Here is a 25,860-nt window from a genome sequence, read left to right as displayed (position 1 = left end):
GCTCTGGGTTCCTGCAGGGGGAAGGCTGCAGAGTAGGCGGAGGGGACTCTCTGGCCCCTGGTGGTTGGAGAGTTGGTCCAAGGAGACCCCTCCCAGCCTCACCTTCATCTTCACCCCAGGGTGCTGGCAGAAAGCCTGACAAGGCTCTGGCTGTCTCAGAGTGCCAGCCTCACCCCCACCCGCTCCCGCCTCAGATCCCCTGTACAAATACAGGGCTACTGCCAAGCGGTGGGAACAGTAAATCTTCCTCATTCTTTTATTCATGCCCTCATCTCTGCAGACAGCATGGAGGAAAAACAAACCCCACCAAATCCCGCGGGCTCCCGCAGTCTGGCAGTCTCTTCTCTGCTCCTCCCCAATCCCCTCCGGGAGCCACAGGCCAGCAGCAGAGAGCCACCGTCTCAGATGGGGGTGCCAGCCCCCTCCCTTGACAGCCAGCTCCTGTCACAGGCGGAGCGCCGGCACAGGCTCTGTAGACCAGACATCACTGAGACCAAGGGAAACCCGGCCATCAGTGTCCCTGGCTTCTGGGAGCAGTCCTGCTTCTGCCTCACTTTCCCTGCCTCCCCCAGACTGCAGGGCTTCTGGGCCTGGAGGAGCCAGGCTATTTATTCCTAACACTAAGCCAGATGAGGTGTGGCTGCCCTGGGTGCCAGCTGAGAGACCACCAAGAGAAAGGAGGGGCAGTCAATTGAGCTACAGACCCCACAGAAGGAGGGACTCTCGGGCCGATAGCCTCTGGGCCAACGCAGCATCGGCTAATGTGATTGGCTTTATAAAAGAGTCCAGATCTCGAGAACTCCAAGGAGCCTTCTCCTCCCTGGCTTCTTTTAAGCTCAAACAGACCAAAGAGGGATGGGAGGAGGCTGAGGGGCGCTAGATCTTGCCTTTTATACAGAGAAGAGGTGATGAACTTGGTGTGACTGTCCTGCTTTGCCCAGAAACTGCAGGTTTCTGGAGACACGAAGCATTAAAACTGGGACAGTCCTGGGCAATCTGGGAAGATGGGGTCCCCTAACTGAGGGGCCGTGGGAAAGACTCTGCCCTCGGTGTGCCTGGCACATGGCACTGGAAAGAGGATGGCTCGGACCCAGGCTTCCTGGTCATGGTTCTGCAGGCCGAGAATTTTCTTCGCTACTGGGCCACAGGGAGGAGGAAAGGCTGGATAGCAGGGCATCCTGTGGGCAGCTCAAGAGATGCCAAGGAAAAGCAGGCAGAAAGAAAGTGTCCACGGTCTTCAGGGCAGGGAAGAAATTCCCTCACTGTCTCTAGGGAGCTGGCACCATGGAACCCCACCCAGAGCCTGGGGTGTTGGGGAGTAAGCTGGGGAGCCCTTGAGAAAATGTGCCCTTGAGCCCTTCACCAAGGCACATGGGACAAGGGGAAAGATGGCTTTAAAATCTTCTGCCTGGGGCCTCAGCCTCCCAGGGACCCAGAGGGCAGTCGGAGCACAGCCCTGGCGTGAGCCTAAGAAGCCAGAGCAAGCTTGTTCCTTTAGATCTGTCCCAGGCAGAGGGCCCTTCTCCATGCGGGTCCCAAGTGGACGCTGTGGACAGATAGATGTCTCCAGAGGTTTGTGTTATAGCCGGCCTGACAAGGCAGATCCCACGGAGACCCCCTTGCCCAGACCCGTTATTTGACAGATGGGAGACCAAACCCCAGGGAGGCTGAGTCACAAGCTCAGGAGAGCACATTCTCAAGGGGTTAGAGATTTAGACAGGACTGTCTGCCATCAGATGCCAGAGCTTCCTCAGAAGAGAAGACACTCAGAAGATAAGCCTAGGTCTGTGGAAGCCCCGGCCTTCCAATCACATTAGTGGAAGATGGCCCCTTCTGGAATCACAACTCCTCTCTCCATTCTGTTTGAGTCCCCAGTGTGGCCCATCCCAGTACCAACCCCAGGAGAAGACCCTCAGCAGATTTCCCTACATTGCTCAGCCCTGGGGCTTCTACAGCACTGGAAAACCTACAGAGAGTGCCTGCAGGTTCCACGTCTCCCTTTCCTGGCCTTGGAATGTGTAAGAAACGCCAGCCTCACCTCTCAGTAGGAAGCAGCTCCCTACCTACTATGAGGAGCCTTCCTAGGGGTGGAGGTATTTAAGACACAGCTTAGAGGGCCATCAACCACACTGGGCTCCAGTGAGTTTAGCAGGAAGCAGGGCCCCGGGGTGCCGCAAACCCAAAGACACATTCTGGTGTGTCTAAGGAGGGAGGTGGAGAGGGATCCAGACCCAGGATGCCGAGGGAGGTGAAAGAGTGGGAGCAGGCATAGGTAGGTTCTCTTTTGAGCAGCCAGGAGGGACCTAAGTGTGTGGTCAGGAGAAGGCAGAGAAGGGAGACAAGAGGAAACAAGGAAGAGACTCGGGAAGAGCATCTCCTGACAGCCGATACACCAGCTTTTAGCATTTATAACATTTCCAGTTTCCTCCTATTGCGGGTGAACCCAACAATTCCAAAAATAAAATGGAGGAAACAGCCTGAGAAATGTTCCCAAGGAATGACAGGGCTGCCCCCTTGTTCACGGCAAGTCTTCCTAGGAGAAGCAGGACTCCACAGAAAGTCTAACAAGAAGAGAGCCTGCACCCCGCAGTACCCTCCAGACCCCCAAAGCACAGAGAAGGAGTAGATAAGAGCAGAGCTCTGCCCAGGCAGCTAGGAGCCCCCCTTCCTGGGAAGCCTCAGGAAGCTGCAAGCTCTCCCCAGGCAGGTGGGAAGCTGAATCCCTGGGGAGAGAGACAGGTTTCCTGCACACAGAACTGCCCTGACTTAGTCAACAACAGGCTCTTGGAGCTCCCTCAGCAATTACTGCCTTACCACTCAGCTTCGTGGCTGGCCACTAATAATTTATTGCAAATATCTCATTGCTCCAATAAGGCAGCCACTTCTCTACCTCTGAATTCCCTGCAGAACATAACACAGCTGGGCACCCCAGCTGGTCCTCATTAAAACCCTTCCAGCCCTGAATCTTCCCACCCTCCCTTCACTCCCATCTCCAGCCCTGCTTTCTAGCAGCCGGCCCAGGACATTCACTTCTCCTCATTTTTAAGGGCTGGATTGCCAGGTGCCAGTGCCGGAAGGGCAGATGAGAGCCTCTGAGTCTGTAGATCTGACTGGTAGCCTGGTGAAATCTACCAGGGCCATCTATAGGCAAAGAGGGAATTGCTATTAGCAAATTCTCTAACTAGCATTCTCTTTATTGTCCTCCTGTGGAAGATACTCATTTGTAACATTTTGAGTCAGATCATGCAGAACTGACTGTAAGAATATTGCTCAGGAAGGGACTCTAGCAGGAGCCACTCAGCTTCTCTGGTTTTGATTTCCTCCCCAATAAAGAGTAGAGATAGCTATGCACTACTGTGGACAGGTGACTAAACCAGCCCTCCATTCTACATTTCTTTGCAATATTGGACCATCTCATTCATCTGTGTGCAAAACAGTGAAAGACTCAAGGTTCCCATCCTGGCTTTGGCACTTATTAGCTGGTTGGTGCTGGGAAGTCACTTAAATCTTTCTGAACTAATATTCTCACCTGTGAAACAGGCAAAATAATATCTTCACCACATAGATGGTGTGAGATTTAAATGAGATACCACGTGTGAGCAGGATTGCTAAACCGTAAAGTTTAGTTCAGTCGCTCAGTCATGTCCGACTCTTTGCGACCCCATGAATCGCAGCACGCCAGGCCTCCCTGTCCATCACCAACTCCCAGAGTTCACCCAGACTCACATCCATCGAGTCAGTGATGCCATCCAGCCATCTCATCCTCTGTCGTCCCCTTTTCCTCCTGCCCCCAATCCCTCCCAGCATCAGAGTCTTTTCCAATGAGTCAACTCTTCACATGAGGTGGCCAAAGTACTGGAGTTTCAGCTTTAGCATCATTCCTTCCAAAGAACACCCAGGGCTGATCTCCTTCAGAATGGACTGGTTGGATCTCCTTACAGTCCAAGGGACTCTCAAGAGTCTTCTCCAACACCACAGTTCAAAAGCATCAATTCTTCAGCACTCAGCTTTCTTCACAGTCCAACTCTCACATCCATACATGACCACTGGAAAAACCATAGTCTTAACTAGATGGACCTTTGTTGGCAAAGTAACGTCTCTGCTTTTCAATATGCTATCTAGGTTGGTCATAACTTTCCTTCCAAGGAGTAAGTGTCTTTTAATTTCATGGCTGCAGTCACCATTGCTAAACTGTAAAGTAGTATCCAAATGTTACTGATTTTTAACAGATCATAATGACTGTGGTAAATAAAAACCTTCTAAATAAGCAAATATAGGGGACAACAGAAACACAAAAAAGACCATTGCTAATGGATTTGCTGGTAACTCTTGCCTGCCCGGGGAGATAGGCTGCCCTAGAATTGCCTCTTGAAGTGGAGACTTAGAGCAGAGGAGTAAATGCTGATCTCAGGATGGAGGCTGGAGATTAGGGCTCTCAGAACACAGGGTGAGACTGCCTCCCACCCGCTGGGGCCCCTCCCACATTGCTTCTGCAATTTGGCAGCAGACTCCCAGCAACCACTTCCCCAGGTGATGATACCACAGTAAATCGTGGCCCATATTTTTTAAGCACTTCCTGCAAAGGAAGCAGACCCTCCAGAAATGAATCTTCATTTGTACTACCCCTCAAAAAATGCTAATAAACTCATGAAAAAAAGTTGCGTTATTGCTAAATGCTAATTGCATTTCCTTGGGTAAGCAACATAAAAAATTCATTGTAGTTTTTAGAAACAAGATGCCAACTGCATTTTAATTGCTAGAGAGGAGAAAGTCAGGAAGAAGCTTAACCAGGAAAATGCTAACTGGGCAGAAACTCAGAAAGACGTCTCCCTAAGCCAGAAAACCCAGTCCTGAAACAAGAGCTGAGGAGAGATAGGTCCTGTGGGCCACCAGACCCTCCCTGAGGGAGCACTGACTCGGTGGCCCTCAGACATGCAACATCAGAGCACCTGGATACCTGGAGCATTCTGTTTGTTGCCAATCATGACATGTAGATTTAACAAATGTAGTCGCTCAGTCGTGTCCAACTCTTTGTGACCCCATGGACTGTAGCCCTCCAGGCTCCTCTGTTCATGGAATTTTCCAGGCAAGAATACTGGAGTGGATTGCCATTCTCTTCTCCAGGGGATCTTCCCAACCCAAGGACCGAACCTGGGTCTCCTGCATTGGGGCCAGATTCTTTACCTTCGAAGCTACTGGGGAAGTCCTGACAAATGTAAAGAAGTACATAAATAAGCACTAGAGAGAACGAGCTCCAGAGGTTTAAGAAACATGCATGGGAGGAAATTATTCTACTACCACCTTCCCGTGGGCGTGTGAGAGAGAGAAGGCAGGAATGCAACGAGGAGACGGAGACCATATTTTGCTTTAATACCGGAAGTTCCGGACCAGTTCACAGAACTGTAATTTTAAAACCTCCCCACCATTCCAATGCCGACCAGAGTATTCTTACAGTGGTCTCCTGCCCTACCGCAGCAGAGCCAGCCAGAGCCAAGTGACAGCAGGGAGCAGGTGAGATCCACAGGGAGTGGAGAGGATCCTGACTCCATGGGCTGAACCTGGGCTGACCCAGTCTTGACCCCATCTGCCCAGGAGCTTCCCAGTCTGGGTCTCTGGGGAGCCACTTCCCCGACCTGAGAGTTGGGAGAAGGCAGGCCCAGGGCAGGCTTGAGCGTCCTCCCAAAGATGTGCACAGGACCACAGAGGGGATGGGGCAGAAGGGCAGGCTCCTCGCTGCCACTGACAGCCTCTTCCTCTCCAGCTGCTCCCCGTGCCCCAGCCCTCTGCTCCCCCATCTTCCCAGCCCTGTCCCAGCTTCTCTCCTGTCCTTGAGGCACTCCGCTGAGACAGACTGGAAATCAGGGCCCATGGAGACAGGCACAGTGGCCTGGAGGCCGGCCGGTGGGTGGTGACTGTCTCCTGTGCACTGAAAAGAGATTCATGACTCCTGCATCTGGGGCTGCTTCTCCTCCATCTAGTGGACCTGCCAGAGAGCCCAGGAAACATGAAGCTGGTGTGTAGTGAGATGGAGAAAACCAATCAATACGACTGGGGAAGGGAGTCCTGGGCTGAAGGAGAAAGGAGCTGATCCACAGCGTGGCTCCTCCCTCCATGAGCCAAGCAGCTAGCATTTTAACAGATCACTTATTTTATATATAGCTGTGTGTATATGTCCGAAAGAATCTTAAAAAGAGTGAATATATATATCTGTATAACAGATTCACTTTGTTGTACACTTGAAACCAACACATTACTGTAAATAACTATACTCCAAAAACATTTTTTTTTAAACATCACTTAACCACTCAGCTTCTTCATTTACACTTCTGTCAAACAGGACTAGCATATCTGTTTCTCTAGGGTTTTTGTAAGGTTTGAATGAGAAGATGGATACATAGGTGTCCTGTAAACTCTACAAAATGTATTATCCACTACCTGCCCTGAGCCCAGCTTTGCAGAAAGACGCACGCCCTGCATTTGTAAAGGACTTTATACAAATCACATGCTCTTGTTCTCTCACTTGCCTCTCCCACTGAAAGGATGAAGTGGAGAGGTTGGCTCAGGACCACACAAAATGAATTAGTTGCTGAAACCAGACTGCTAGATGTTGGGCTCTCTCCCTAGTACAGGGAGGGCAGGCAGGACCAGGGAAGAGTAATGAACATAGATAAATGCATCATAACACTTGGGTCACTCACTCCAAGCCTAGAGCTGGGCAGGCCTTACTTCATGTAATCTTCACGTATCACAGCATATAAGACAGACTGGATGGTTATAACCAGGACACTGAAGTTTACCAAGCTTAGGAATCTGGGCTACAAACTCGGGTCGATTCTTCCCGAGTGAATGCTTAAACTGATAGAATGGATTCAGCTGTCACAAGCATCACTTCCTCTGAAACCTTCCCCCGCCCCCAGCAGGACCCAGGCCTAAGGGGCGAGAATCACGGTTTCGAGGGTTGGGTCTTTCACAAACTGGTCTTCTCCACTTGCCCCCACTCACCTGCGCTGCCGTGTCCTGAATCCAGTCCAGGAACTCGGCAACCTTGGCGTAGACTCCGGGGTGGCTGGGTTCTGCGCAGCCGTGTCCCCAGCTGACCACCCCCACCAGGCGCCACGTGCCCTCGTCCAGGCACACCAGGGGACCCCCGCTGTCCCCCTGAGGGATCCAGCCACCAGACACAGAGAAGCGGGCAGTTAAGTCCCTTCTGGTGGAGAGGCGCCAGCGTGCTCCCCGCCCCCACCCCAGGCTGGGCGCGCACCCTGCACTCCAAGCCGTCCTGCTTCCAGGATGAATCCTGTCTCGCCTCACCCATCCTTGACCCTCACTGCGCTGCCCACTTGCCTGGGCTCTTCCTCTGCTACCAGAGAAGACGTCAGCCAGGCGCCCAGCCCGCAGCCCCCGCCCCGCACCAGGCCCTCGGCCGCACCTGGCACGCATCCGCCCTCCCGTCGAGATAGCCGGCACACAGCATGCGGGGCGTCAGGGCCCCGCTGTACACGCAAGAGCTGTTGCAGAGCTGGGTGCTGAGCAGAGGGACCACGGAGTCCTGGAGCACGTCGGAGCTGCGGGCTGCAGGGAGGTAGATGGGAGGGTCACAGACAGAGGCGGGAGAGGCAGAGGCGCTAGAGGGCCGACCCCAGGGACATGGAAGCCCAGGACTCTGGCCAGGAGGGTCCATCAGACTTGGAGGGGAGGGGTATGCATCACACATACACCCTGATGCTGAGGCCCTGGCACTCCTGGGAAGCGGGGAGGGAGAAGAAAGGGCCTGGGTTTCAGGGAAAATACCAGTTTGTTCTCCCAGAAGGACCCTGGGGCCCCCATCTAACCGAGGGTGATGCCAGAGGAGAAGGGGGCTTGTGCTGCCCTGTGGCCAGGGAGGAGGAGGCCGCGGTGCCTCACTTCTGGGGACAGATTCCTCCCCTCCCACCCCCGACCCCCCCATCCTGTGCACCCAGGGCCCTGGGAGCTGACTCACTGTGGCTGGGGTCAGTGTGGCCCCAGCCAGACACCCAGCACTCCGAGCCCCTCGGAAAATCCCGCTCTTCAGCCGGCAGGCACACGGCGCCCACGGTGTCTGCAGAGAGGCAGTGGTCCTGGGCCCCACTCAGGCTCCCCTTCTCTGCCCCCGAGCCTGGGCGCAAGGACCAAGGCCAGCCAGTCCTCCTTGCCCCTTTCTTCAAACAGTCCTAGTTCCAGCTTCCCGCGTGGTTGTGCGGGCCAGGCTCTGTACCACCTGGGGGTCACCATTCACGCAGAGGACCCTGTGGAAACTGCTGTGTACCTGGCATCCTAGGCTGGGCGGGGTACACGTGATACCCCACCTGGGACCGATGAGGGAAACTCATGCTGGACGCTTGTACCTAGCCTCTCCTAATGAGGACCCTGTTTGGATTTTCCCCAGGGTGTCTAGATCCTCTTGGGACATGGTTCCAAAACCATGGGACCCGTTCTATGGGTGAGCGCGAACCTGATTTTACAGAGTGTATAGGCCTGCCCTTAGATAAACACCACTTCACTGGGAGAAAGTATTTCCTCTTCGTTTCTCTTTCAGCCTCTCTGCAATGAGGAGAGAGACTGTCTGGGCTGCTCTGTGCCTCTCTGGACTTCCATCCTCCCCTTCTAAGCACACAGAGAGCAGCCTGAGTCAGTAGTTCTGCAGAGCACAGTGCCAAGCTGGGACTTGAGCACTGTTTTGCTTCCAGTCTGTACATTTTTGTGGTTGTTATATTCCCTCTAAGTCATAAGGTCTCCAGTCTGGTGGAAGCCTCAAATTTCCCTTTGAGTATATTTAAGTCAATTTAGAAGCATTAGCTGTTGAACAGCAGTGCAGAGAGCACTCGTATATGGTAGACTCTGTAAACAGTATACAGCAACATATGTTGCTGGGGATACCCCAACAGGAACCAATGGAAGGGAGGAGTGCTGAGTGTGTATGAGTGTGTGTGTGTGTGGTGTGAGAGTAAGCGTGCACAGGAGTAGGTGTGCCCGTGTACTCATGTGAGCCTTGCACGAGTGTGTCAGGGCAAGCACAGGTGTGTGTGCATGCCTGGCACATGCATGCGGAAGAGAGAGCTGGCTTTCGAGGGCAGACACTGTGGAGGATACGCCCTGCCCAGGAACTGTTTGCCTCCTGAACTGGAAGAGAGTCACTTCCCTCATCTGTACACACCTGCCTCAGCTCCCTGACAGGCTTGTTATGAGGATGGGGAGGTCAAAGGGTTGTTACAAGGATGGGGGGTTGAGTGAAAGGGTATTTGGTAAAGTAAGTCTTATTAACCATAACATGGTGCTGCTTATTAACTGTTATCCTATTAACTACACGTGCTGTGTGCTAAGTCGCTTCAGTCGTGTCTGACTCTTTGCAACCCTATGGACTGTAGCCTACCAGGCTCCTCTGTCCATGGGATTCTCTGGGCAAGAATACTGGAGTGGGTAGCCATTCCCTCCTCCAGGGGATATTCCCTACCCAGGAATCAAACCTGTGTCTCTTACATCTCCTGCATTGGCAGGCGGGTTCTTTACTACTAGGGCCACATAAGAAGCCCAGTAACTATATAGTTAACTATTATCCCTCCTAACCCGGCTGGGACCTGGCACCAGCCTGGGAACTGGGTGGAGCAGCCTGCTGGAGATGGAGTCACTGGGAAGCTCTTCTGGGGACCTCGAGGCAAATCCCACCTGCCACCCCGCTATGAAAAGGGCCAGACTCTTTGTCCCCAAAAGAGCATGTGGAAGAGTTGGTGCAATCCAAGGTCCCCAGAGTCCATGACGGTCCCCAAGTGAAGAGACCATTGTAAGATTCACAGCATGGGGGGCTTCTAGGAACCCTCGTGGCTCCCACCCTCCACCCCCTCACCGCAGCCTCACCTGAGAAGTGCAGTGGGGTGCGGAGCTGCAGGAGGGCCACGTCATAGTCATGGTTCTGGGCGCTGTACAGAGGGTGGGTGATGATCTGCTGCACCACAGCCCCCTGGTGTGGCCTGACCGTGCTGTGGCTGACCAGCCCCGCATGGACCCGCCAGCTGGACAGGCGGGACAGCCTGAAACTGCACACGGAGGCCGCGCTGAGCCCGGGGGAAGGAGGGGCAGGAGACGCTGACATAGGTGAGGTGGCAGGTAGAAGAAGCCACCAGAAAGGCTATTAGCCCATCACCGGGCTGCAAGTTCCCAGGACCCAGGCCTTTTTGAATCTACCCCAGCATTTGGTAAGACACTGGGCATGCAGTAGGTGCTTAATAAATGCTCAGGCCCTGATGGATTGAGAAATGAGACGCTATGGTCATCGGCCACTACTGCCTCCCTCCAGTATAACCCCCTCCAGGTTTTGCAACAGATAAGGAAGAGCCTCATGTGGTATGAGAGCTCTAAGCTGACTCAGCAAGGCTGCGCTCAGCACCGTCTCCCCACTTCCTAGGTGTGGTCTCCCCACTTCCTAGGTGTGATCACAAGGGAGCCACTTCCCCTCTCCTGGCCTTGGCTCCTCGCTATAACATGAGGGTTACACGACCTGCCCTGCCTTCTGTCAAAGAAGATGGGCAGAGAACCCTTCCTTCCTTCCAACCAGTATTAAGTACCTGCTGTATTTCAGGACTGTTCTAGGCCATGGGAACAAGGCAAGGGAAATCCACAAAGGGATTCAGTGATAAACAAGACTCTTGCCTGCCCCCATGGAGCTTCCAATCTCAAGGGGAGGAAGGACATAAAGAATCACATGGAAATGGATTTAACTACGGTGCTGATAAACATTAGTACAGAGGGCTATGAGTGGGAAAGCATTTTAAAATCTTAAAAACCAAATGAAGCCGAAGAACCAATGTTTGTATTATTATTGCCATTCCGGCAGGTCTTGAACAGGGAGAATTTCACAAACACTCTGGGGCCCACTCGCACCGGACGTGGCAGGCAGACAGTTGGACATCTTATACAGAACGTACCAATGGCTGACTTTCAGAAAAGGCCCCAGAGGCGCCCCCCTCCCGTTTTGGGGGGCCCCAGACTTGCCTGTGCGTGCAGTGCGCCGCGGTCACCACCCAGCGCGGGCCCAGAACAGAGGCCCCACATGTGTGCCGGGAGCCCAGGGTCACACTGGCCTGCCAGGGCCAGCGCCCAGGAGCTGCTGCCTGCCCGCCCACGATCCGGGAAGCCAGGGGCCTGGCCCCACACTCTGCAAACAGAGAAGCACCCGTGAGATGGACACAGAGGTGGCTGTCAGCACGGTGCTGTCTGCCGGGGAGTGTGGACAGCTCCCGTTTATCATTCCTGGTCCTAAGCATGGAGCGGAAAGGCCATCTCACTAAGGGAGGGACTGTGACTGCATCGTCCATGGAGCCACAGGACCTAAGAAAACGCCTGGGCCACAGGAGAGGTCAAATGGGGGCCTGTCGTGTGGGAAGATGACACGTGAAGATGGCTAGATGACTGGGAAGATGGGAGAAAGGAACTCTACACACTGTCTCCCACTTGGCCCCTAGTTCCTTGCCCTCCTTAGATTCTAGAAGCTGCTGGTCCCCCTTTGGGGTGCTCTGGAAGAAGGGGAGGGGGTGTCAGAGGCCAGGGCGGGGAGTGAAGCAAGGAGGTTGCCTGCCCAGGTCAGCAGCTGGTGGGGAGCAGAACAGAGGTGTCCATGGGGCTCTGTTCTGGCAAAACTGTGTCTGCAGGAAGGGCCCGGTGGGTGGGTGGGCAAGACATCCCCCTAGACCCAGGCAAGCCTCCCACTGGGGCTCTTCCACCCAGGGGCATGAGGGAGACCTCCTTCTCCCACCGCCTCCTTCCCAGACCCGTAAGGGGACTCACCAGAACACTTGAGGGAGACGATCTGACCAGAAGCACAGCGGTCCCTGCAAAACAGAGGCAGCGCCAGCAGGGAGCTGGACAGGGGCCCAGCCCAGCCCAACACCCCTCGGGGCCTGGAGGAGGGGGCATTGTTGGGGGACAGCAGACAGGGCCACTCTGTGGCCACAGATGTCTGCTTCCCACCCCCACCCAAGCCTTCAGACCCCTCCTTGTAGCAGGTCTCTGGGGCAGTAAGCAGGCTCTGCCTGGCCATTCAGGGCGTCGATGTGGGCAGAGCCCAGAATTACAAATGGAGCACTGATGGATGTAAAAATTCAGTAGTTCCCACTGAAGCGCCCGGTACGCTCAGAGTGAATAGGCGAGTGAGTGAACGGACATGGTCCTTCACCTCCTGTTCCAACCCAAGCCGACTCCACTTAATCCAAGCCCTCTGCCCAGCGCTGTGTACTCACAGCCCCCCTCCTCTCCCCTCCTCTTTCTTAGCATAAACCTCCACTCCTTTTGGACCAAAGCTCTCTCCTCTGCTCACCTCTTGCCCCCAGCATCCAACGCCTGGATCCTCGGTTTCTACTGGTTTCCCAAACCCACAGCCCTCTGGCTCTCCTGGCCCAGTCTGTCCACTACTGTTACCTTTGCCTGTTCAGATATCTAAGGCAGGAGCATTGCATGCCCCTGATGGAGCATGAGGGGGCAGGAGCTGGGTCAGAGGGGCCGAGGTTCAGAGGGGACAGAAACAGTGGCTGCAGAGGTGAGAAGGCTTCAGAGCAGGGTTGAGAGGACTGCTGGAAAGCTTGAGGACGCCCACCCCCAGGATCGGGGGAAGGTCCGTTCCAGAACCCTCTCTTCTCTGGAGAGTCTCTGGGTTCCAAGCAGTCCACTATCTCTCTCCTGAGATACCAGAATCATCCAAATAAAGTGTGGCAGGGGTAAGGGGGACTAGTTTGGGGGCAAGAGCCTGGTTTCAAGACATGGTTTGGCCGATTATCAGTTCTGCGACCTTACACAAGGCCCTTTATCTCACTGAATCTCAGTTTCCCCATCTGTGAAATGGGAATAAGAGTACCATTTCAAATCCTCTGACAATAACACCCAATCCTGCCATTTTTGTGATGGGCAAATAAATTATGTATATAGGCAGAACTCGTATGAAATGAAAAATTCCTCTCTGTCGTCCTATCTTACGCCTCCAGTGTCCTCACCACTAGGTTCCCATGATAGGAAGGTTTTTGTTGGGTTGTTCACGGAAGCGAGGGGCACCACTCAGTCCCACCCCCAAGTCTACCCCGTCCAGAGAAGCCCTACCTAGGCTGCCACACCTCCTCCGGGAAGCCTTCCAGTCTAGGAGAGAGCTGAGCAAACTCCCGGGAACTGTTGAGCCTGACATCAGACAGGTTCACCGCCTTGTGGTGAGTGAGTCTTGATAAGAAAGGGGAATAAAATGGGAAGACATTGGCTTTAAATGGCAATATGAGAGAAGAGGGGTTAGTATAACAGAATGTACAGGAAATACTGCACCAGGGTAATGACTGAGCAAGACTTTGACAATGAATGACTTCTGCTGGGATTTATATTTTGTTGAAAAGCAAGGATGCCCAAAGGAGAGAAACAGGCTGCCATCATGCCCAGAGACGACAAAATGACCTCTTGTCATTTCCTGAGTACTCTGAGGGTAGCAGGCAGGGTCTTCAAAGCCCCTCCCCGACCCACCCACCCTCCACCTTCCCCAGGCCCCAGGTCCAGCCCCAGTTACCTAAGATGTCCGAGGCTCCTGCAGACACGCGCCCCCAGGGCAGAGCTCCAGCCCTCGTGGCATACCAGCAGCCAGTCTTGCCGGGCCCTCAGCTGTACTTCCAGCAAGAAGTCCTCAGAAGTGTTTATTCTGAAAGATACTGAGACCACGGCATGAAAGCCACTTCCCATCTGCAGCGGGATGGAGGAGCTGGACCCCTCAACCGTGGGGCCTGAAAAGGCCTTCATGATCGCCTGGGTCACCCAATGTCGGGCTCACTGTTCCCCCAGGAGCCAGCCAGTGCTGAGAACAAAAGAACCCCTCTCTCTGTGCTGCCCCTTCAGGTTTGTGTTTAACCAAGCGCTTTTACACGTGCTCCATCACCAAGGGTCACAGCCGCGCAATGGCATGAGAATGCCCATCCTCCCCATTCTGCAGCAGGAAGTAAGGCACGAAGATCAAGCGACCTGCCCTAGGTCACAGGATCTGCAAGTGATGGAGCCAGGTCATCCGATTTCTGGAGAAGGCAATGGCAACCCACTCCACTATTCTGGCCTGGAAAATCCCATGGACGGAGGAGCCTGGTAGGCTGCAGTCCATGGGGTCGCTAAGAGTAGGACACGACTGAGCGACTTCACTTTCACTTTTTACTTTCATGCTTTGGAGAAGGAAATGGCAACCCACTCCAGTGTTCTTGCCTGGAGAATCCCAGGGATGGGGGAGCCTGGTGGGCTGCCGTCTCTGTGGTCACACAGAGTCAGACACAACTGAAGCGACTTAGTAGCAGTAGCAGCAGCAGCATCCAATTTCAAATCTTGTGACAGTACTGGTGATGGTGCCCACTTATTGAGCATCTGCTTTTTCCGGGCTCTATGGTAAGCTCCTTTACTTTATGCTCTTATTATGCTTACAGCTTCACGCGGTAAATATTTTTATCTCCATTTCATGGAGAAGGACATGGAAGCTCAAAGAAGTAATGTATTCAGAGGCACACACAGCTAGCAAAGGCAGGCAAGCCGATCCTAAATAATTTCTGTAACTGATTCTAGCCCCAGGCTTTGCAGCACCGTATCTTCTGACCCTCCACCCTTACCTGTAGGGGAGGTGAGAAAATTCAGGGGGGAGGATGGGGAGATAGTGTGGTGTGATGTTTCCAGCCTCTACACTTTGCCGCTGGGTCAAGACCCGTGTCCACCACGCACTGGCCCCCAACACACACCTGGCTCCTCTTGCCCCGAATGGCAGGCTCCCCCTGTCCAAATGGCAAGTCGCCACCTCTCCTGGCAGCCTGGGTTTTTAGCTGTGCCTCCGCTAGGGATCAAAACAGTCCCCGGGGAGTGCTGAAAGCCCTGAATCAGAGATCAGCTCCTGGAGGCTGCACGAGGGCCTCACCTTCACAGCACAGGAGATACAGGTGGATGACAGTAAACTGGAAGGATCCCAGCGCTGTGCAGGGGCCCTGGGCCTGGGGTTGGGGAGGGCAGTCTCCCCACCTTGGGGATGTGGCTCACCTGTTCTGGGAATCGAGGGGAGCAGGGCTTCCTCACTGCTGGCCTCGGAGCAGTTCAAAGTCATCTCATCCTGCAGGGTTTCAGGAGTGGGCTGAGAGGCAGCTGGCCACAGATACAGCACTTCAGAAGACAAAGACAAGGAGAGGGTCACAGAGAAGAGGCTGGGAAAGGAAGGGATTCCCCCAGGAGGGAGCCCAGGTGCAGAACAAGACATCTGCTGCAGAGGGTGGCAAGGCAGCCTCCAGGGACTCCTCGTTACCACCCTGCTTTAGGCAGGTCCCTCCCAATACGCAGAGAGGCATCGCGCTCTCTGTCTTGTCTGTCTGTTTGTCTGTCTCTCTCTCTCGCACTGGGAAAGATGTCCAGGTGCAGCTTGACCAGGGCCTCCCTGGATCACCTGCTCAAGCACATTTCTCACTACAGGACAAAAACGTTCCTCTACATAGAGCCCGAGGCCCTCCAGCTTGACCTGCATCCCGTCTCCATTTGCTGTCAGAGTAGATGGAAAAGGCAGTCATCCCACCTGCCCTAGACACCCGCTCACTTCCTGCTCCTCTCTCCCAGCACCCCCAGAGTCCATTCTTTGTCCCTCCCCCAGCCACTGAAGGTCCCAGCACTGACCTAGAAGCCAGGAGCCAACGCCTACACCAGCCAGCAGCCCCAGGGCTCCCAGTACCGCCCAGCAGCGCCGCCCGGCACACCAGCGCCCTGCCCCAGACACTGTGGGGAGGGCAGAGGAGTGTCTGAGGGCCCTGCCCCTGCCCACCAGCCCACTGCACCCCGAGGTCGAGACAGCCACCAAGCGGTGGCAGGAGTTTGCCCCACTGCACCTGCCCACCTGCCCCTGACCCATTATCACGGGATGGGTGAGGGGCAGAGCTCCGATCACTGGAGCCTCAGAGCCCACTCAAGCCCCCATATGGGAAACAGAGAGAAAGCAGGTCCAGGACGGATAGTGAGAAAGCCTCTGGCCATCAGACACTTAAGGCTGACCGAGGAAGATCTGGGGAGAAGGAAGCTGGGGGGTGTGGGAAGATCGTTCCTTCACTGCCCCACCCTGTCATTCCCCCGTGGCCCAGTCTGGCCTACTGGGTTGCTGCTGGGTCTCAGGCCTCCGTAGCAGGTCTCCTGGCTCTGCGGATCCCGGCCCCTCCTCTGCATCCTGAGCCTCTGTGGGAGCTTGGCCATCCAGCATCGGGCTCTGTGGGAACAGCTGTCAGTCACTCACCAAGAAGAAAATCTCAGCCCAGCACAAGTCCCCACTGTCTAACTCCAACCACTCCCTCGCTGCCACTTGCAAGTCTTTTTCCACCCTGGGGACTCGGTGTGCGTCCCCATAGAGGCCCCTCGGGCCTCCCAGCTCTCCTGGAACCCCTTGCCCTACCCACCTTACTCTCACCCACCCAGTAAGTGGCACAGCAGACACCCGAGCTTCGACTGGGCTGACTCCGAAGCCCACACTTTTCACCGCCCCCTCACCAGCATGGAGGGCATCCACTGAACCCCTCAACATCCCTCATCAGACCCTAAGATCTCACCTTCATCATTCCCTCCCATCTCAGAGGAAGAAGAGCCCCTCCCCAGTGAACCATGCAGTCACTCACCCAGTAGATAGTATTTAGCCCAAGTGGACAGGCCATGATGGGGGTGCTGTAAGGACTTCAAGATAAATGAATGTGGACCTCCACCACCACCAACCCAGAGAATCTGTGTGTGAGTCCTTGAAGGTAAGTTGTGTTCAGTGACAAAAGGGAAGTTCCATTCAGCTACCACTGGGATTTAAAAGGACAGCTTTCTTCTTATTGGGAAGATCAAGAAAGGCTCCCTGGAAGAGGCAGCCTTTGAGACAGGCCCTCATAGATGAATAGGGTTTGAAATGACATATATGGGCATCGGGTGTTCCAGGAAAAGGGTACTGAGGAGGCAAAGGAATGGGAGTAAGAAAGCTTAGAGGAGGGTAGGTCAGACATTGGTCTGAAGTTCCTAGTTCAAAGCCAGGTCTACAGCCTACTGTGTGAACCTGGTGACTCATCAGCCCTCCAAATTTTCATTTTCTCATTTGTGAAATAAGAGCGATAAATCCTGCTTCCTGTTGAGTAGCCTCCCCTCTCTAGCCTTGTCTCCATTCCTTCTCCAAGCCAGAGTGATCTTTCTAAATGCAAACATGAGCAAGCTAACCTCGTCTTCACAGCACCCAGTAGGTCTCTGTAGCCTTCAGGAGAAGCACCCTGGCACGACTCGCAGCATTTTCTGTGATCTCACCCTCCTCAGCTCTCCATCCTCACCTGCCAGCGCTTACTCCTCCACAGCAGGACTCGGGGTCATGTTAACACACATGCCCATCCTCATGCCTTCACACACTCTCACTCCACAAAGGCATGGCGACTGCTCTCCCCTTCCACACACTGACCCCTAGGACCCTTCAAGACTCAGCTTAAGTACCATCTTTTCCGGAAGCTTTCTTCAACCTGCAGGGCACCTATTGTGACCCTATATTATGCTCCTTTACTTGTCTTTCTCTCTCCCCTTTCTCTCTGGGTCTAGGATCCCAGGGTCTGGCTCAAGTCCTAGCACAAAGTGGGAATTCAGTTAATCCACATTGAATAGAAGGAAGGAAAGAAGAAAGGAAGGCAGAGAAAGAAAGAGGAAGGGAAGGAGGAAGGAAGAAACTAAACAGATTATGTGGCTGAAAGGGTTTTATAAAGTAAAACACAAATATTAAGTAGAATAATATATTAATAGTGTGTTAGTTGTTCAGTGATGTCTGACTCTTGTGACACCATGGACTGTAGCCCCCCAGGCTCCTCTGTCCGTGGAATTCTCCAGGCAAGAATACTGGAGTGGGTTGCCATTTCCTTCTCCAGGGGATCTTCCTGACCCAGGGATCGAATCCAGGTCTCCTGCATTGCAGGCAGATTCTTTACCGTCAGAGCCACCAGGGAAGCCCCATGTATTAATTAGAAATATGTAAAAGCTATGGATCCTTTCTTCAATGAAATTATACTCCACCCATGTCAACAGTCTTGGTCTGGACAGAATTCCAGGGCACGCTCAGCCTTTTTTCCTGTCTCAGATCAAGGGAGCCTGGCTTGACATTCAGCCTCTGCACAAACTGGCCTCACCTGGGACGCTGCCCCAACTCAGCACTCACCTGTCCAGGCTCCTGTGGTAGCCTGCAAAAACGGTCTTTAATGACACAGGCCCTCCTTTTGAGTAATAATGATTTACTAAGAGTCACCTATGGGCAAAGCGCCTGGCTTAGCCATGTGGGGGATGAGAGAGGGAACTAGATGTCAGCCCCCAGGGAAAATGAAACCAGAAGGCTGGCCACACGGGCCCCCTCTAGGATCCAGCCTGTGCACCAGAGCTGCCAGAGGCAAAAGGAAAGGAGGGTGGCAGCGGATGAGATGGTTGGATGGCATCACTGATTCGACGGACATGAAACTGGGCAAACTCTGGGAGATGGTGAGGGACAGGGAGGCCTGGCGTGCTGCAGTCCATGGGGCTGCAAGAAGTTAGACTCGACTTGGCCACTGAACAACAACAAAGAAGCCCAAGGGTGGGGTCAAGGGTGGGGTTGAAAGAGAGAGAGGCCAGAACAGGGCTTGGCCTTACCATGTGGGTCAGTGGCACCGATGGAAGCCTGGGGGTCTGCTAGGCAATGTCCTGGCTCTGTTCTTGGATCAGCATTGATTAAATAGCCTGGCCAGCTTGGTTGGAGGCTGAGGTCTCCCTGCTTCACACATGGCTCCTCCCTTCATCTCCCTACACACACACACAAGAGAGACAATGAACTCTGCTCAGAAACCATGAATAGACCCCTTGTTGCAGGAAAGGGGGCCGAGGGCTAGGCTGGGCTGGGCAGCCCCAGCCCCTCCCATCTGCTAACTGGAAGCTTAGAAACAGAGAAAAAGGTTACAAGGAGGAGGGAAGCCAGCTCCTATTGCTTAGCAACCAGGCCCCTTGTGCCAAAAAGTGTGCCCCATGCATGCTGGCATAATACACCCCCCACCCCCTTCCTGCTGACAGGGCTGTATTCAGGAGAATGACATCAGCATTTGCTGAAATGTTTCTGAGCCCTGTGGATGAGATCTCACCTCTGTGTGGGTTGGCTTTCCCAGCAGTCTGGGGCTGTCTCCATGCTGCAGTTGGGATGATGACGGGGAATCTGCCACCTCTCTTCTCCAGGCTGCACTTGTCACCCCAATGCCAGGGAAATGGGCCCTCTCTGCCTCACTGCCCTGGGAACCAGCTGCTAGGGGAGACTTCAGTGCCATGTTGCTTCAAAGCACAAGGATGGGCTAAACACACCTGGCAGCCACATCTGTTTAGCCAAGGAGGCAGAAGAGGTCCCAGGGAAGGGAAACGCTAGTGTGGCTCCTCCTCCTCCAACGCCTCTCAAAGAGCCCTCAGATGGGACAGCTAAGAAGATGGGGTTACAGTCAGCCTTCATCCAACCCCAGTTCTGCTCCTTCCCTTACCCAGCCTCGCCTGGGAAGTTATGATCTTAGTACCTGCCTTAATCCCAGGGACGGGGAAGCCTGGTGGGCTGCCGTCTATGGGGTTGTACAGAGTCGGACACGACTGATGCGACTTAGCAGCAGCAGCAGCAGCATAGAGCTGATGCTGGAATTAAAGGAGTTACTGGGTATCAAACTCTTAGCTATTGAAGATAAAACTTTAAGCAGACTTCTCTGGTGGTACAGTGGATGAGAATCCGATCTGCCAATGCAGGAGATATGGGTTCAATCCCTGGACAGGGAAGATCCCACGTGCCGTGGAATAACTAAGCCCATGTGCCTCAACTACTGAAGCCTTGCAGCCAGAGCCTGTGCCCCACAACAGGAGAAGCCACCCCACAACGAGAAGCCTGTGCACCAAAATCACTGCAACGAGTAGCAAGTGCACCAAAAACACTGCCCAGGAGTAGCAAGGACGACCCAGTACAACCAAAATACATAAATACTTGATCCTTTAAATACATTTTTTAAAATCTTGTAGCTTTATATCTAGTGTCTAACATAGACTCTGTGTAAATATTACGTGCTATTATGGTATCATCATTCTCATCATCACACAGAAATCTCCACACACAATACAACGAAGAGACAGAGGTCAGCTATGAGTCAGTCCCAGAAGCAGGAGAACACGATGGCTGGAGCTGAGAAGCCCTTGGCCAGGCACTGATACTTCAGCCTACATACATGAATACTTACTGTGTGTCAGAAACGAACCTGGGCCTGGGGAATGATAAGCCACAGTTAGGAGTGTGCACGCTGGGAGGAGAGATGGGAACAGATATAAAGAATTGTTTTTGTAAAAAGTGAAATAATGGAGGCATCAACACAGAGGTACAGGAGAATGAAGGGCTAGCTTACTCCTTACCCGTAGGACCCAGAGAGAGCTTCACAATGGAGGAGATATTTGAGCTGAATTTCTGAGAAATGAGAAGGCTGCTGCTGCTAAGTCGCTTCAGTCGTGTCTGACTCTGTGGGACCCCATAGGTGGAAGCCCACCAGGCTCCCCCATCCCTGGGATTCTCCAGGCAAGAACACTGGAGTGGGTTGCCATTTCCTTCTCCAATGCATGAAAGTGAAAAGTGAAAGTGAAGTTGCTCAGTCGTGCCCGACTCTTAGCAACCCCATGGACTGCAGCCTACCAGGCTCCTCCATCCATGGGATTCTCCAGGCAAGAGTACTGGAGTGGGGTGCCATTTCCTTCTCCAATGCATGAAAGTGAAAAGTGAAAGTGAAGTTGCTCAGTTGTGTCCGACTCTTAGCAACCCCATGGACTGCAGCCCACCAGGCTCCTCCATCCATGGGATTCTCCAGGCAAGAGTACTGGAGTGGGGTGCCATTGCCTGATTCTTGTATTTGACACCCAAACTAAAGGCAACAAAAGCAAAAAGGAAAAAATGGGACTACATAAAAGACTGCATGACAAAATAAAGCCATCAGTAAAGTAAAAAGGCAACATGTAGAATGGGAGAAAATTTTGCAAATCATATATTTGATATACAATAAAATATACAAAGAACTTGTACAACTCAATGGCAAAAAAAAAAAAAACAGCTTAAAAATAGGCAGAGGAAATGGCCTCTTTCTGGCCATTCTCTCTGCCTGGCTGTCCAAGAAGTCTCTCTTCTCTATCTCTCTGATACTCCTTCCATCCAAGATGAGCCACTCTGGGTCGCTCTGGCTGGTTTGGACAGGATACCTACCTCTAGAGCGAAGCAGTGGGAGTGTAGGGTTCAGAATTTAAGACGGCACTCACTGGCAGATCGAGTGTCAGCACCTGAATAACATGAACGATGCCATCTTAAATCAGGTGCCCTAGTGTGCTGTATCCGAAACCCACTGAAGCATAACCCCACTGTAATTTCACCCTGAAGATTCAGATGTATCTCACCCTAGTCCTGGCCCTGCCCCCTGGCCTCCCCGCACTGATATTCCCTGACTCCACGGACCACTTCTAAAGATTAGCCTCCTCTTGAGACTTGCTTTCTTGCTTTCTCTCCTCCATCAGTTTCTACTCTCAAAAAAAAAAAAAAAGAAAAAAACAAGGGCCTTTTGCAACCGCCCTTCAGCTGGGACCTGGTACCTCCAGAGAGATAACACTGTGATCTTTCTCCCCCACCCAAATGGAAATATCCAAGTTCAAGTTATATGGAATTCTCATATATATAAAGTTTTTTAAAAGAGACCACTGAATCTACCATCTCTCTTATCAAGGGAGAAAGCTGATGCTCTGAAAGGCGAGTAAGTCAGCACATTGGAGGCCATGGGCGCTTGGAAGCCCAGGTCTCCTGACATCTGGCCCAGGGTCTTCCCCACTCCCAAATATGCCCCACAAGCCACATATTCACTGCATGGGCAGGCTCCAAGAGAAGAAATCCCGCCTGTGACTGCAGCTCCAGCCAGTGCCTATGGAGCTCCAGCTTGATCATTATCTCCCCTTCGCGTCTGCCAGGGAATGACAGCTTCAGCCTTTGTGGATTTAAGCCTGCCCATGATCTTCTCTGACTGCATCCCTTGTGGATTTCCAACTTGCTAAGACAGCCTCCATAATTGCTCTCATTTTATCCTCTGGAGAGGGAAAGGTTGGTGCTCTAGGAGGAAAACGTGTCTGGCGTAATGCCAGCTTGAGATTCTGGAACACTCTGAATATCCCCCTTAGTCCCATCTATCCCCCCTCTTTAGCTTCATCTATCAGCAATGAGTCCATCAACCTCACGGAGTCTCCATCTGTAGCATGGTCCACCTACACCCACAGTATCCCTGCATCCCCTCAAATAGCCCCACCTCTTTCAAGTTCTGTTTGGATCATCCCACTGAGGTTAGTTCAAGCCACCAGACCCTCTACTGCCATCCCACAGTCTAATGAGCCCCAAGCACATCCCCTTCCATCCAACCCTCTGTAGAGTGTTTATCTCGATGAAGAAATTAAATGAATGACTCCTAAGTCTAATAAGAAGGACGCTTTAATGAGTGAAAATTGGGAAAATGCTAGATTCAGTTAAGTTATTCCAGACCATTATTGCATATTAATAAATAGTGAGGAAACCCCAAGTGTCTGTTGCCGTATTGCTTGCTTTGAATACAAAGAAATGGATAAACATGTATTTAGAAGGAAAAGAAATCTATGTGGTCTTATACGATAATGAGCTGCTTTCTTTCATCAGCATATTGTCTCGGAGCACTCCCTTCTGTCTTGTTATTTTGCCTGAAGTCTAGAATAGGGGGTGCCCAAGCATTTCCAAGAGGGCAGGGCAGCCCCTCCTGCAGGGCCTGGGCTCGTGTGTGCTAAGTCTCTTCAGTCGTGTCCAGCTTTGTGCGACACTATGGACTGCAGCCTTCGAGGCTCCTCCTGGGATTCTCCAGGCGAGAATCCTGGAGAGGGAGGTGACTCCTACTCACTAGCCCCTCACTAATCTTCTCCCCTCACTAGCCCCTTTTCTCCCCAGCCAGAAATTTGACTTTTCTTTGGCAAATGGAAATCAGGAATATCTTGGGATCATCTTTGCCTGCTCCCAACTCCTTACCTTCCATCCATCATTCAAGTTTGTCATCTCTCAAGTCCACCCCTTCTTCCAACTACCCACAGCTACCCCCCTGACCATCCATCAGCATCTTCCCCTGAATGACTCTAACACCCGCCCAGTTTGTCTCCTGCTTCTCGTCTATTCCATTCTAATCAGTCTGCACCTTTACTTCTTCCTTTTCAGGAAATCTAGATGCGCAAGTATCAACATGAAAGGATAAAATCAATGAAAATGTACCCTTCTTTTTTCTACCATGCTGCTGAAGCAGCATTTCCTAGAGCAAATCTAAACAGATTAAAAACCTACCATGGCTCTCAAGCTCCCATGATAAAAAGCATTCATTCATTTACTGACTCATTCATTCAGCAAGTTTTTGTTGCTTCCTACCAAGTACCAGATATACCATTCTAGATTCTGGAGTTACATTAACAAACGAGTCAGACAGAGCCCCTGCCCTCAAGGAGTTTATAGTCTAGTTGGGCCAAGCCAACAATTAGAGGGCCGTCTCTCACAGGGAGGAACAGGATGTAATGGGAGCACCTAATGTGAATCCAGGGTGTTCTTAGCAGGGCACAGACGGTTTATTCCAAGTATATCAAACATACTTTTCTAGCCTAATTTTTTCTTCGCTTAACCCCTTTCACATAAGCCAGTCTCCAGTCCTTCCTACACTAAACCACAGCACCTGTGTTCCTGCTGTCCTCTATTCCTGAAAGACCATCCCCCTTATACTAATTATTTTAGTCCACCAGTCAGCCAATATATATTTGTTGAGAATGTACTATGTGCCAAGCACTGTGTAAGCACCAAAGATACAATGCTGAGCAAAAATCGCACTCAATCCCTGCTCCAAAGATCTTGCCCTGGTTAATGGGAAGAAACACACACGAACCAAAGGACCACAGAAGGTCCTCAGTTCCATCTGTGAGGAAGTGCTCTGAGAAGTACCAGGTGCAAAAGAGAGCGTGAAACAGACGAAAGACGGAGTCTGAACCTGTGTCCTCTGCATTGGCAAGTGGATTCCCATTAGACCACCAGTGAAATCCTAGGCAGAGCCTTTAGAGCCAAGGTAAAGACTGGGCCTTATCCCTAGAGCAATGGCAATCATTTTTTAAATGCAGCCCAGGAAGACTCGTCGTTTGGCTTGTACACAGAGACGGAGCTATCGATATTCAACCGCGGGGTGGAAGGCGTTTGTGAGGGGCCAAGAAAGAGGCCCTCAAGATTCCCAGTGGTGTCCGTGACTTTGGAGCAGAGCCTCAGTGACCAGTCCTACAGCACCTGGTGCTTCGACTATTGCGATGTCCACACCTGATGATCATCATGGGGACGGGATGCATGGTGCTCAACCTGTTGATGGCAATTCTGCTGACCGCGGAGGTAACACACCCAAACTCAAGGCTAGCTGTATGAAGTCACTGGCAATTACTGTTCGTCCCGGAGAATGACTGATAATGCCTGTTTTCTTTTTTGCTGTCTCTGTTCTTATGTTTACCATCAGTTTAATGCTGGTATACGGAGGAATTTCTTATCAATTGGGTTGGTTGATTCTGCTCGTCTGCTCCTGGCTTTTTGACTTTTTTCTCAGCTGCCTGGTTGCTTTCAGTTCTCTCACTTATTTGCCAAGAATCAAAGACTATATGGATCAATTACCTGATTTTCCCTATAAAGGTGACCTCCTGGCATCGGACTCCAGCTACCTCCTGTTCATTGTTCTTGTGTTCTTCACCTTGTTCATCACTTTAAGGCTTATCTGATCAACTGTGTTTGGGACTGTTATGAATACATCAGCAGCAACATGCTATAGATTGCTGTGTATCCGGCCTTTGAAGCACCTCCCCAGTATGTTTTGCCAACCTATGAAATGGCAGTGAAGATGCCTGGGAAAGAACCAACGCCTCCTTATATACCTGCCTGAAGAAATTCTGCCTTTGTCAATAAACCCTGTACCACCTTTTTGTCCTGATACATGTTTGATACAAAGTACATTTTCCTTTGTTCAAGTATTTATTTTCAAACACTGACAAGCTATTTGGATATCAGATTGTGTTGTTGCTGTTGTTAAGAATATTACATTTTAGTCATTTTTGAAGATTATCTAGGTTAAGCAAGAGCAAAATGCCATTGTTTGCCTTTGATGGGGGTTGGTGGAAAGGGGGTATTCTCTACAAGTATTCTTTTTTAACTTTGCACTTTCTTTTTATAATAGTTTGCATTTCGGTTATTTGCTGTCCTGGATACTTTCAGAAAGAATGAATTCAATATTCAGGGTGAATGAGTTCAGTGTAAGATTTGACGTTTTCAGCTATGAGAACAGGAAAAATATGTCACATTTTATTTGACTGTGGAAGATGATGGTTGCATGTTTCTAATGTGTATGTGCTTCCATCTTTGAGATAAGATGCTTTAATAAATCTCTTAAATATACATTTTTTTAAAGCAGCCCAGGGATGTGATCAGCTTGCACCATCCTTTAAGACCCAAGTCAAATGTCCCTCTGTCTTCCCAATACCCCAGACAGTCCCCGTCCTGGAAAGCTCCCTTCAGCAGCCCAGGCACCCTGCACAGGGGTGACGAGCGAGGTGACAGGTAGGTCCTCAGCAGCGGTGGCACACAGTGTGGCACATGGTAAGTGCCCAGTAAAGAGTTTTCCAGCCACCACTCACTCAATCAACACTTGCAGCTGTCAGCTTTGCTTCCTCTCCACCACCCTGACCAGTCAGGAAAGGTCCACCCTGCTGGGTTGGTTCAGACTCCTATCACGTCTTGGCTTCTAAGCA

General features: G+C 52.0%; 1 protein-coding gene and 1 pseudogene across 1 annotated transcript; one reads left to right on the top strand and one right to left on the bottom strand.

The window, feature by feature from the left end:
- Window positions 1-6,862: 6,862 nt before the first annotated feature.
- On the bottom strand, window positions 6,863-15,892 carry TMPRSS5 (transmembrane serine protease 5). Its single transcript, XM_014482395.2, has 11 exons — window positions 15,889-15,892; window positions 15,661-15,759; window positions 15,040-15,159; window positions 13,550-13,688; window positions 13,102-13,215; window positions 11,800-11,843; window positions 11,008-11,170; window positions 9,874-10,052; window positions 7,982-8,080; window positions 7,430-7,572; window positions 6,863-7,158 (listed from the first exon to the last, which is right to left on the bottom strand). The coding sequence occupies exons 1-11, from the start codon at window positions 15,890-15,892 to the stop codon at window positions 6,886-6,888; spliced, it is 1,377 nt and encodes a 458-aa protein (XP_014337881.2). The 3' UTR covers window positions 6,863-6,885.
- Window positions 15,893-15,901: 9 nt separating this feature from the next.
- Window positions 15,902-24,998, top strand: LOC102287293 (lysosomal-associated transmembrane protein 4A pseudogene; annotated as a pseudogene).
- The last annotated feature ends 862 nt before the right edge of the window (window positions 24,999-25,860 follow it).

Source organism: Bos mutus, chromosome 15 (genome assembly GCF_027580195.1).
Source record: "Bos mutus isolate GX-2022 chromosome 15, NWIPB_WYAK_1.1, whole genome shotgun sequence".
NCBI lineage: Eukaryota > Metazoa > Chordata > Mammalia > Artiodactyla > Bovidae > Bos > Bos mutus.
The sequence above is the reverse complement of the archived record's forward strand: the minus strand, read 5'-3'. Positions and strand labels throughout refer to the sequence as shown.